At 43.0% G+C, this 12,672-nt stretch overlaps 2 protein-coding genes across 3 annotated transcripts in view; one reads left to right on the top strand and one right to left on the bottom strand.

Annotated features, from left to right (window-relative positions):
* The window catches only part of LOC125882019 (uncharacterized), a 212,984-nt gene extending 208,287 nt beyond the window's left edge, over positions 1-4,697 (top strand). The window contains exons 3-6 of one of the 2 annotated variants that reach the window (XM_049565641.1): positions 3,604-3,691; positions 3,824-3,911; positions 4,484-4,615; positions 4,660-4,697. In XM_049565641.1, coding sequence (XP_049421598.1) covers positions 3,604-3,691; positions 3,824-3,911; positions 4,484-4,615; positions 4,660-4,668 — 317 coding nt within the window. In that variant the 3' untranslated portion in view covers positions 4,669-4,697. Of the gene's footprint in view, positions 1-3,427; positions 3,479-3,603; positions 3,692-3,823; positions 3,912-4,483; positions 4,616-4,659 lie in introns of those variants that run through there. The other variant, XR_007448275.1, reaches the window with a different exon arrangement.
* The window catches only part of pde1ca (phosphodiesterase 1C, calmodulin-dependent a), a 31,871-nt gene that overhangs the window by 4,128 nt on the left and 15,071 nt on the right, over positions 1-12,672 (bottom strand). The window contains exons 8-14 of the mRNA XM_049565649.1: positions 10,124-10,264; positions 8,347-8,447; positions 8,015-8,143; positions 6,682-6,783; positions 2,803-2,923; positions 1,724-1,805; positions 129-249 (exon numbers count right to left, since the gene is read on the bottom strand). Of these exons, the coding sequence (XP_049421606.1) occupies positions 129-249; positions 1,724-1,805; positions 2,803-2,923; positions 6,682-6,783; positions 8,015-8,143; positions 8,347-8,447; positions 10,124-10,264 (797 nt within the window). The remainder of the gene's footprint in view (positions 1-128; positions 250-1,723; positions 1,806-2,802; positions 2,924-6,681; positions 6,784-8,014; positions 8,144-8,346; positions 8,448-10,123; positions 10,265-12,672) is intronic.

Genomic DNA, 12,672 nt, shown 5'->3' with positions numbered 1-12,672 from the left:
CGCAATTAATCAGCGTTCTTTTTTTTCTGTGATTAATTAATCAAAATCAACGCATTATTTTTACAACCCTAATCATTTTACATAGTGTCAGGCGTGTTACGTAGAACATAAAGTCTTTCGTGTATCACCTAGAGCGTCTGAAGCCAGCCAGTCCAGAGCGAGAGGCCTCCTCAATAAGCGGTGTCACGATCTTCTCAATCATTTCTGTCAGCACGGTGAATGTTGGCTCCACAATGAAGTCAATGAATCCTGCAGGAAACAGCAGCCATGTCTGATTAACAACAAGTGCATCTTATTGATTCTGTCCACAGGTTATTCATCTCAGGAGGTTTTCAACAGAGATACTTCAAAAATGTAGTATATTCTGAGTTCTGATGATAAAAATACAATGAAAATATAGTGCAAGCTTCAATTCCGGGTTCAAGCCAGCACGGACCTTTAAAGCTTGAAAGCTGTGTAGGATTAAGACCTGTGATAGCTCACAAAGCCTGCATTAAAGGCTTAACGTAAAGATCTCCACCAGGCTACACTGTTATTAAAAAACTGTAGTTTGGTGATGTTTGAAAAAACTGCCATTGATTAATGACCAAATTTTGCAAAAGCCCATTGTATTTGTTGGAACTGGTGGAGCCCCCTATTGACTGATAGTGATGGCCAAATGAAGCCTCATGAAGCATTGTCTTTATTTTCTGAGCCCACTAGATGGCGCTCATGGTTTAAAGAGAGAGGTGCAAAGAATGGCAATTCAGTGTGCTTTCAACTTTTTGTTGAGCAAAAAGCGCCATCTAGTGGGCCCATGAAATCAAGAAAATGTTTCATGAGGCTTCATTTGGCCATCACTATTGACTGATTTCAAAGTAATTTCACACATGTGGTTCAAACATTAGAATTGAACATATCTTTTTATCCATTTTGTTTTATTTTTGGCACCCCCTAGTGGTTGATTTAAATCAAACTTTAAGGGTATGATTCAGGTTACTTATGTGGATGTTTCCTACAGGTTTTGTGATGATTGGTTGAACGGTTAAGGAGTAAGGTCCATTTGTGTGCTGAGCCACACTCTCTCTAAAGTTTATTGGTCAGTATCATAAAAATGCAATAAAATATTAACAAGATTTTTATTACTTTTACTTAGCTAGGTCCAATGATGATCCACAAAAAATTTGGTATGAATCAGACCTACGTATCAGTAGTGATGGCCAAATGAAGCCTCATGAAGCATTGTCTTTATTTTCTGAGCCCACTAGATGGCGCTCATGGTTTAAAGAGAGAGGCTCAAAGAATGGCAATTCAGTGTGCTTTCAACCTTTTGTTGAGCAAAAAGCGCCATCTAGTGGGCTCAGAAAATAAAGAAAATGCTTCATGAGGCTTCATTTGGCCATCACTACGATTTAGAATGTCAAAAATGTGTTTTTCAAAAGAATAAAAATGTCTGAAAATTTTGTTGTACTCCCTTCGTGTTGTTTTTTTTTATAGAGCACATTGAGCTGGACTTGTGTGTCAAAGTTCAGGTCAATCAGAATTACAGTGTGAGGGACGTGGCCTTTCAAATATGGACATTTGGGCCTTAATTATAGCACCCCCATCTGGCCAATTTGCATCATATTTCTTGAGCTGCATTTGCACACAGCGTCCAATCACTGGTGAAAATTGCATGCGTCTACAATGTTCCATCTTTGATCATTGTTGCAAAGATTTGTGTGGTGTTATTCATATGTCTTACCAATCTGAGACTGAGCCACCATGGTGGATTTGCGGTCACACAGAGGGGAGAAAGGCAGACCCAACTCTGCTTCTTTATCACCCTGAAAACAAGTTAAGCATCACAAGACGCTGTTAGCACACGGTCATTTGGACAGGTTCACTCATCATTATGTTTTTCTACTTATTTATACTTTCAGTTTTTATATCCATATTATATTATCTATGCTGGTTGTACATGTAATGCTGTTGCTGTAACAGGTGGGGTTTGGAGCCAATAGCAACTCCAGGGAAAGGTGGAACAGTTTAAACTGAGCTTGAATGCACCACTTCAATAAATACAGGGAGTGCAGACTGGTGAGGCAACAGAGAGAGTCAATGTTGGGTGTCAGTGTTCACAGAGCCCCCAGAGGACTAGAAACTGCCTACAGCTCCCAGTGTGGAAAACTGAAGCATCACACAGATGAAATGCCAGCATCTGCCGGGCGCACACGCACAGCGGACAGTTCAATTGTGTGCGATGGTAACGAGAGGGGGCAGGCAGAGGGTGATGTCAGGAGAGCTGAGATTCCAAAACCAGGAATACTCACTGAGAAAACTGTCTCTCTGATGAGAAGAGTGGAGCTTAACAGCAGTGATGAAACGTGGAATCTGCGGCGCACACTCAAAGGCGAGGCCGCACAATGAAGCAAACCACAGCCAGAAGATCTCAGGTGACTGGGCTGGTAAACTCACTTTGGAAAGTGATTTACCGGGGAGCAGACGAAGCAGGAGAGTCAGGGACGAGCAGGGTCGATACAGAGGAAGCAGTCCGGAAACAAAGTCTTGAATGAGGTGAAGAATGTACTGTTATCATGGCCAGAACAGAAGTCTAAGTGGAGCAACAATGTCGTTTCCTTAGCAACCAAAAGATGCCTTGGTCTATACGTTAGTTTTTTGGGGGGGTGCAGAGCAAGTTGCCATATACCTTCAGTTAAAGCCAGCTTGTGAGCCAGTGTTGAAATGATAGGTAGGCTGAGTAACATTTAAACACAATTAGCTTGCTAACCCACTAATGTTGCTTTATCAACAGCAGGAAGTAGGTGACAATTTGGTGGCTACCTGTCTGAAGAACTCCTCCAGCAGGGATGTAGTCCAGCGATGATGGAGGCCCCAACGTTTAGCAGGGTGGCTGATGTCAGCTGTGTGCAGGAGCAGGGATAGGGCCTTTGGTTTGTCAATCCTGCCCAAAAAAAAAAAGTCCAGTCAGTCACTGCTGAGCAGCTGTCAATCAAGCAACATGCTACTGTACTTGTTTGCATAGCTCATGTGCATTACATAGCTTAATAGAGCTGATGTTTTTGCATGATTCTTTATATTGTTGTATCCACAAGGTTAAATGCACTTATCATAAGTCACTTTAAAGTCATGATGGCTCATAAAAAGGATGTTCACAGGTTTTCAATACGACAAGTCCCCATGACCCACAAGATGTCATTTGAGTGTGTGCTCATTACAGTGAGTTCTTGGACAAACTGAATTGTTAAGTTTGTATTTGATGTCATATGGTCATAATAATGGTTTATTATAATAAAGCATTGATGCTTCATGGCAAGAGGGTTCCAGGTTTGAACCCTAGGGTGGGGGAGCCCTTCTGTGTGGAGTTTGCATGTTCTCCCCGTGTCAGCGTGGGTTTCCTCCTGGTGCTCTGACATGTTCTCCCCGTGTCAGCGTGGGTTTCCTCCAGGTGCTCCGACATGTTCTCCCCGTGTCAGCGTGGGTTTCCTCCTGGTGCTCCGACATGTTCTCCCCGGGTCAGCGTGGGTTTCCTCCAGGTGCTCCGACATGTTCTCCCTGTGTCAGCGTGGGTTTCCTCCTGGTGCTCCGACATGTTCTCCCCGGGTCAGCGTGGGTTTCCTCCAGGTGCTCTGACATGTTCTCCCCGTGTCAGCGTGGGTTTCCTCCAGGTGCTCCCACATGTTCTCCCTGTGTCAGCGTGGGTTTCCTCCAGGTGCTCTGACATGTTCTCCCTGTGTCAGTGTCGGTTTCCTCCAGGTGCTCTGACATGTTCTCCCCGTGTCAGCCTGGGTTTCCTCCAGGTGCTCCCACATGTTCTCCCTGTGTCAGCCTGGGTTTCCTCCAGGTGCTCTGACATGTTCTCCCCGTGTCAGCGTGGGTTTCCTCCAGGTGCTCCCACATGTTCTCCCTGTGTCAGCGTGGGTTTCCTCCAGGTGCTCTGACATGTTCTCCCCATGTCAGTGTGGGTTTCCTCCAGGTGCTCTGACATGTTCTCCCTGTGTCAGTGTCGGTTTCCTCCAGGTGCTCTGACATGTTCTCCCCGTGTCAGCCTGGGTTTCCTCCAGGTGCTCTGACATGTTCTCCCTGTGTCAGCGTGGGTTTCCTCCAGGTGCTCTGACATGTTCTCCCTGTGTCAGTGTCGGTTTCCTCCAGGTGCTCTGACATGTTCTCCCCGTGTCAGCCTGGGTTTCCTCCAGGTGCTCTGACATGTTCTCCCTGTGTCAGTGTCGGTTTCCTCCAGGTGCTCTGACATGTTCTCCCCGTGTCAGCCTGGGTTTCCTCCAGGTGCTCCCACATGTTCTCCCTGTGTCAGCGTGGGTTTCCTCCAGGTGCTCTGACATGTTCTCCCTGTGTCAGTGTCGGTTTCCTCCAGGTGCTCTGACATGTTCTCCCCGTGTCAGCCTGGGTTTCCTCCAGGTGCTCTGACATGTTCTCTCTGTGTCAGTGTGGGTTTCCTCCAGGTGCTCCGACATGTTCTCCCTGTGTCAGTGTGGGTTTCCTCCAGGTGCTCCCACATGTTCTCCCTGTGTCAGTGTGGGTTTCCTCCAGGTGCTCCCACATGTTCTCCCTGTGTCAGTGTGGGTTTCCTCCAGGTGCTCTGACATGTTCTCCCCGTGTCAGCGTGGGTTTCCTCCAGGTGCTCTGACATGTTCTCCCTGTGTCAGTGTGGGTTTCCTCCAGGTGCTCTGACATGTTCTCCCCGTGTCAGTGTGGGTTTCCTCCAGGTGCTCCAGTTTCCTCCCACAGTCCAAAGACACTCAGGTTAATTGGTGACTCTAAATTGTCAATTGTTCAAATGTGATATATGAATGTGACATCAGACAATTCATCGAAAATTAAATTACCTACTGTGTAAATTCAACAGTTTCACACTTTCAGAAAAATGCTTTCATTTCATTTCATCATACAGGAAAGTAATTAAAGGCGTCACTGTGAGTTACAGTTAAAACTGGCCTGACTCAGTTAAAAACTGGTTTTCATCAGGTTCCTGTTATGCAACAAAAACACATGACAATACAGCATAAAAACAGAAACAAGCAACAGAGGCAAAACAACAATATGTAGGCAGCTACATGGACAATGCAGAATAAAGGACTGAAGTGGAGTGAGTACAATGGGATTTAAATCAGTGGTTGCAGGTGTGTCCTTCCATTACATCGTGTTTATATACGTGTTTGAAATGTGTAATAGAGGTTACTGCTCTAATGTAGTGTGGGATGTCGTTTCAGATCTTAGGCGTCAGTGTGACAAAATGATCTTTGACATATTGTATAATTGTTTTTGTAAGCTGGTTTTAATGGTTTTAACTTTAATGGTTACATTATTTGTGTAGTTTTGAAAAGTCAAGGCGTTAGAGTTTGAGAGTGCAGTGCAGTGATGAGTCCAAAGATAGAGGTTACCGTGGCTCTTGTCAGCTCTGTTGTGTAGTCTTGCTGTGAGTGCAGTGGTTTCCTTTGTGGTGAGGGACGATATGGGGAGACAGTAGGATATTGAGGGGTGAGATATGGTCTGATCTTGTTATAGACGTACAGTTTCTGGTTGAGCTTCTTTGTTAGGTTCTGAATGTGGGGTGGATGAGTGAGATGTGAGTCAAGGAATACTCAAAGATATTTGTAGGTTTCTGTGATGGTTAGTGTTTGATCAGCTTATTCTCTTTCTTTCACGTTAGAGTGTGTATGTCTTTTCCTTTCTCTCACTGAGACTATAAACAAAACCGGATGTCATCATATATGCAGACAGTAAGAAAATGGCAGCTACTGGTGAAAATAACTTCCATCCACTAGACGGTGAAGCATCATCATTAACGTGAGTGAATACAACGTTGGCTGTCAGGTGGGACGTAAGATTATGGGAATATTTGTAGTAATATCCTACATATTCGTGAATTTCAGTACAATTTATGAGCCTAAAAAAATAAGATTATTGTCTACCAGTGGGGCCCCCGTGCCCTTAGACACTGCCGCCATTTAGTGATGGCCAAATGAAGCCTCATGAAGCATTTTCTTTATTTTCTGAGCCCACTATATGGTGCTTTTCGTTCAACAAAAGGTTGAAAGCGCACTGAATTGCCATTCTTTGAGCCTCTCTCTTTAAACCATGAGCGCCATCTAGTGGGCTCAGAAAATAAAGAACATGCTTTATGAGGCTTCATTTGGCCATCAGAGCACCTCAGAGAGCTGGTGATGAGGGTGGACAAGCACCTCTGTGTCTGTGAGGCTGGGGTATATGTACTGGCTGTGAGTCATGAAGAACAGGTGAACTGAGTTGCCTTAATGAGGTGGATGTGACTGATGCTGAGGCATGGGGAAACAAGGGTGAATGGGAAACTACTGAATGGGAGCGGGTGAATGGGCAGGCAGAAGTAAGCAGGTGATCAAAAATGCAGAACTGTGACAAATATATTGAAACATACAGTATAACCAAGGTAATATGGAGCGGCTAAAGAATATTTTTTTTCTCTCAGGCAAGGAGAGTTTTCACTCATTTAGTGGAAAAAGTCAGTGCAGGTCAAATCATGCTGTGTTTAGCCAAAATAACACCATGACAAAGATACTCACTTCGTACACCACAAAACAGTTTTACTGTTACTGTTACACCAAGCTTTGCCTCATGAAAGACCTGAGTCAGATTCATAACTTGGCATGATGTCACAAATGATGGAACAAAACTGACACTGACTCAGAGATGAAATGCACTACTCACGCCTCGGGCTGCTGCAGGGAGCTTTTCATGGCTTTGATCTGCTGGAAGTGGCACGACATGTCTGTGGCCAGCACCATCTCCACGACCAGTGTGCGCAGTTCTCTGAAAGTGAATGAGAGTGAAATATCTCAACAACTGCTGGATGGATTGCCATGAACACCGATGTTCCCTTCAAAATAAAGTTCATTCAGCAAGACCATCTACGTGCTCACTGAGGGTTTGACCTTTTTCAGTTGTGAGACAATCATCTTGTTGCTGTCAAATTTTAATAGTGTTCTCACTGGTGGGCGATATAATGCAAGTAGCCTGTCCAAAAACAATATGGTGGCTGGCTGATAACAAATGTTTTTGAATTGAAGTCACACATTAAACTGAAATATGTTTTCGAAGACATTTAATGTGAGAAATAAACAAAGCGGTAACTGAATCTTGGTTCATATTAGATCAATGCTGCTTAGTTCTACAGTTTGATGTCAGTGTTATCCAGGCTCCTGGGAACTGGGCCAGGCTTTGAACCAAATTTTCGTAGTACTACTGCAATTGCTGGGGTCTGTCTTGTGATGTCATTGAGCCCAAAAAGACCTTCTTCCCATAGACCCTTGGAAAATCTACTTTGAGGGAAGTTCACCACAGTTCATACGACCCACACTGTTATGATACCAAGCGGCTGAAAAATGAAGCCAACATGGCAGTGTCAAAAAGTGCAGTTCCTCTAATGGCCACTTGAGGCATGGTTTAAGGTCAAAGCAAAACATGTTTATAACCATTACAACAAAACAGTTTTTGTCTCTGTAGCTAATTTAAACATTCATGAACACTGAAAGGGGAATGGGTTTTTATCTAACTCGCCTGTTTGCATTTTATTAAGGCTTAAAGTTACACATAATTAATGGCGGGCTGAGTGATAGGCTGTCTGGTGATAGTGTCCTCGGCTTCTCGGTCAGATCTCCACAGCCCCAGCCCCTTGCCCAAATACGGTAACTTCTGGCTCCAAATAAACACACAAAATTGCAGTGACTGAAATGCTGAACTCAAGGCTTCAAAATGTCCACAAACCAGTTGGTGACATCACGGTAGCGTCGTCCAATATATTTACAGACTGTGTATAATACAAAGCTTGGTTGAAAACCAGTAGGTACCAGTAGAAACTGATGAGTATTTTATGACTCACACTGTATCGTAAAGTCTTCAAAAATTTGATGCTAATTCGAGAGTAGTAACTATCAATTCAAAGGTACAAATTAGTTTTTTTTCTCTCCGTGACACCTCCAGGGACTCCCCAGGACTATGATGAAATACCTGTGACATGTCAACCTCAGCTGTCTCCTCTCACCTCCAGTCATCTTTGGTAAGATTAGAAAGGATGTTCATGTTGTCATCGTTCTGTAGAAGGCGATAGGCAGCACTGACGTGGTAGTTCTCCAGAACAGCGCGGTCATTGTACAACATGGCTGTGTCTGACCTGCAAATCCCACACAGCTACAGTCATCATAAGGCTCATTATGCAAATAATTATAACAATATCAAACACTCTCCAGGTTGGTCATGTTGATAAATGTGTTGATGGATGTATTGATTTATATGTTGTAGGATTTTTCCTTGACACATTTCTTCACTCACCTGCAGTGATTGAAATAATACAAATGGTGCTTTGTGGATATTAACCTGGTCTGAATATGGAAGTTATTGGTGGTTCCTGTATGTTCATAGTCATGGATGGCAGCCGCAAAAATGATGGCAAAGATCTCCAACTCAGTTAGCCAGTGCTGAAAGAGAGAGAAAGAGACTGGGGAAAATTAACGTCACAAAGAAACAAGACTCACTTAAAGCTGCTGCTTCTGCAGTTCTACATGTGCTGTTGGGGACACTCCACCTACTTAATACTGCACTTTCAAAAAGTTAGGGGACACTTTAGAGATGAGTGAAAAAGCAGGTGCAGAGATATCCCGACTTTTAGTTCCTAATGGGGTCAGGCCTCCCATCAGGCAACTCAATAGTCTTTTCATTAGCATACTAGCCTGATACACTAGTGATGGCCAAATGAAGCCTCATGAAGCATTGTCTTTCTTTTATGAGCCTGCTAAATGGTGCTTTTTGTTCAACAAAAGGTTGAAAGCACACTGAATTGCAATGAAAATACAGACAGTACTTACTGACCCTCATGCCGACAAGAAGTCCAGTGTAGTTTTTTAATCCACCAAACTTGTTCGGGGTATCGGAGGATAACAGCTAGCCGGAATAACAGCTACACTTGAAGTGCATGGTACCCACATTTTGAAAATGTAATAAAACTCTGCTAATGCATTTCAAAAACAAAACTGACTTGAAAAGACATAATTTACTCCACTTTTATAGCATCATTTCTCACCGTGGTCAGTCAGCCTGCAGGCGTGCTGTATTTACATGACAACTTGCGCAAGACTCGAGAACATTCAGAGACGTCTCTGAATGTTCTCGAGTCTCGCCACCACGGTGAGAAATGATGCTATAAAAGTAGAGTAAATTACGTCTTTTCAAGTCAGTTTTGCATGCCGCGGCTTCAGGGCACTTGGATTACGACGGACAAGCCACTCCGACGTTTTTGAAATGCATTAGCGGAGTTTTATTACATTTTCAAATGTGGGTTCCATGCACTTCAAGTGTAGCTGTTATCCTCCGATACCCCAAACTAGTTTGGTGGATTAAAAAACTACACTGGACTTCTTGTCGGCATGAGGGTCAGTAAGTACTGTCTGTATTTTCATTCAAGTGGTCATTTCCTTTAAACCATGAGCGCCATCTAGTGGGCTCAGAAAATAAAGAAAATGGCCATCACTAATAAATAGTGATGGCCAAATGAAGCCTCATGAAGCATTTTCTTTATTTTCTGAGCCCACTAGATGGCGCTTTTTGTTCAACAAAAGGTTGAAAGCACACTGAATTGCCATTCTTTGAGCCTCTCGCTTTAAACCATGAGCGTCATCTAGTGGGCTCAGAAAATAAAGACAATGCTTCATGAGGCTTCATTTGGCCATCGCTACTAATAAACACCCACCCATCTTTTAAATTTCAAACTTCTAGTAGGTCTTATAGGCTCTCATTAATCTTAAAATAACTCTGATGACATCATCATGAGAAGCAAATCATTTACATCCTATATATCTTTAATATCCCTCATAATACGGTGTAGATTATCAGTGTGTGTTCTTGCCAGATTATTGCTGCAGATTGCAGCCCAGCTGGGCACCGAAAGGAAGCAGGCAGTGATCCCCTAAAAAATCAGCACACTGGCGTTACATCATCACATCATCTATTGATCAATAATGTTTATACAGCCTTAAATGTTGGAGACAAAGGGACATTTGTTTGCTTTTAGGTTGTGAGCCATGAAAAGTTCCATGTGCTGCACTACTTCTGCATTCACTTCTAAGAAATGTTAACCCTAACTCAACACAAGGCTTACCACCATGCCTGTGTGGAGGAGCAGGTAATGGATGGTCTGTGTGACATCTGCAGCGTGCATCAGGTTGTGGTAGGGGTTCTTGTGTTTGCTGTAGCCCACCTCCAACGACTCCACAAATGATATGAGAGCAGAAACAGGGACCTGCAAAAGAGGCAACACAACAGTGCTAAGAAAAATACTGTAGCACTAATGTCAGGTAACTACGGATCCATCACCTCGGAGGAGATCTCCAGAAGTTTTTTGGCCGAAACAATGAATTCATTTGCAAACTTGAATTTCAATCCAGACTTTTCTGCACAAGTTCAGAAAAGGTGCCATACAACAACAAGTTTTCATCCAAGTCAAATGCCATTACTCTGAGAATTAAGTAAGACATGTAAAAGATTCATATAATATATAAACACATACTGTACCATATAAGATTAACTTATAACATTAACATAACATAAAACATTATTGGACTCACAATGGACAGTGAGTCAAATCGATGCAGTAGAACCGTCCATGTCTTCCTCTAGCTATATTCCATGCTTTCTCCTCCATAGTCAAAACCTGGGGCCTACATTACCCACAATGCACTCAACCACCAACATGCTTTGTCAGAGATGTTTCATTATGCTAGTAGCTGCTAATGTAGCCTCAACCCACCTGCTTTTTATCACAGATGTGGTAGACCTCCCAAAGACCTGTAAACACAATCTGCTGTGTAAAATTGGTGGAATTCTTCTTTAAAGTTTGAGTCATCAGTGACAGTGACAGAACGCTATACTGGAAACAACAAAGGTAAGAGTACAGAGATTACAAGCTCTGCAGACCCCAAACTTAAACCTCCACAGAAGGTTTAGTACATTCACAGGGCAAAGGATCAAACTGTGGCACCCTGGACATTCTGTGAACTGTTAATGTATTATTTTGTGGTGTACCCTGGTCTGACTTGCTCTAATGTGAAGTTGTTCTTAAGCAATACTTGTTTCCCCCAGTAGAGGGCAGCAGCAGCTTTGCAATGTAAGAGTGCCACACCGTTATTCTTCCTTAACTCTTTAAAATCTGAGCAAATTGGCTTAAATAGAGAAGTGATTCAAAAATTAGCAAGAAACTAGTAAAAGTTACAAGATCATTTCCTGGAAAAACAAAACAAATTACCCTGTGTTTTACACATATACATAAATATGAAGAGAGAGGAGAGATTTTTTTCTTTTTGAAAATATAGTTATAATAATTCTAAATACCTTTTTCTGAACATTTCTTTCTAGTTCTTTTCTATTAATTTTCCCCTCTTTCTTTTTGCTTGTCAAGTTCTACTATTTTTTTTTAAATTTGCAGGACATTTCTTCCCAGGTTGCTCATTGCCTCTGGTAAGAAATCAAACCAGTTTGCTTTCTAAGGTTTCTAAGGTTTAAATGCTTGTAAAAAGCATCTGTTAGGACCCAGGAGCCTTATTCATAAAGCTTCCTAGCACTGAGAGTTGCTCCTATTAAGAAAATTGTGACATTTTCTTAAATTTTCCCCTTAAAGTTAAGACTGGATCCTTGTAAAGATCAAATGTATTCACAAAGCATCTTTGACCTTGAGAGAGCTCCTGAGGTGAAACCTTTCTTAAAAAGAGGAGAAAATGGTGGAAACACAAAGAGGTGAGACAAATGGAGTACATGAAATGCTGCTGATGAGATTGTGCAGAGAATTTTACCTTTTGTACCTTTTTTTCCTCTTCACTCTTTTATTATGCTTTATGCTTTATTGTTCTGTAAAGCACTTTGAATTGCCTCAGTGTATGAAATGTCCATCCATCCATTTTTATGTGCTTATCCTGGGCCGGGTCTCGGGGGCAGCAGGCTGAGCAAAAGCTCTTGGAGGTCCTTGAGGTGTTCCCAGGCCAGACGAGATATATATAATCCCTCCAGTGTGTTCTGGGTCTGCCCCAGGGCCTCCTACCAGTGGGACGTGCCCGAAACACTTCCAGTGGGAGGCGTCCAGGAGGATCCTGATCAGATACCTGAACTACCTCAACTGACCCCTTCGACACAAAGGACCTCCAGATGTCCGAGCCCCCCTGGTGGCCGGGCCTTGGGCCATGGGGCCTGGTGTGGCTCAGCCCAAAAGAATAACATAGAGCCGTCACCCTGTGGGGCCAACACTTGCAGATAGAAATCAGGGTGTGCCGGGCGGCAGGCAAGGGCGGGGCCTCAGGCGTGTTGATCCCTGGCATCGCGGACTGACTCTGTATGAAATGTGCTATACAAATAAAGCTGCCTTGCCTTTGGGATGAATATAGTTAGTGTTTTTATGCACTGGATGAAGTTACAGTTTGCTGTTATTCTTCCTTAGAGAAAGCTGGAGAAAGATAGTAGTACAGTAATCTTTTTTTTACTGTGTTTACAGTTTACTAACAATAATCTGACAATTGTCTTCAGCTTATTCCCTTTTCTTTGATTTGTCACAATAATAATTATAAAAATAAAAAATGTTTACTTGGTGTCAGTGTATCAGAGATTTGATGCAGCTTCTGCAGTGATGCGGGCGTTGCGCAGGTCCATGGTCATCCCAACCCT

This window comes from Epinephelus fuscoguttatus, linkage group LG21, assembly GCF_011397635.1.
Source record: "Epinephelus fuscoguttatus linkage group LG21, E.fuscoguttatus.final_Chr_v1".
Taxonomy (NCBI): Eukaryota; Metazoa; Chordata; class Actinopteri; order Perciformes; family Serranidae; genus Epinephelus; species Epinephelus fuscoguttatus.
This window is presented reverse-complemented; position numbering and strand designations above follow the sequence as displayed.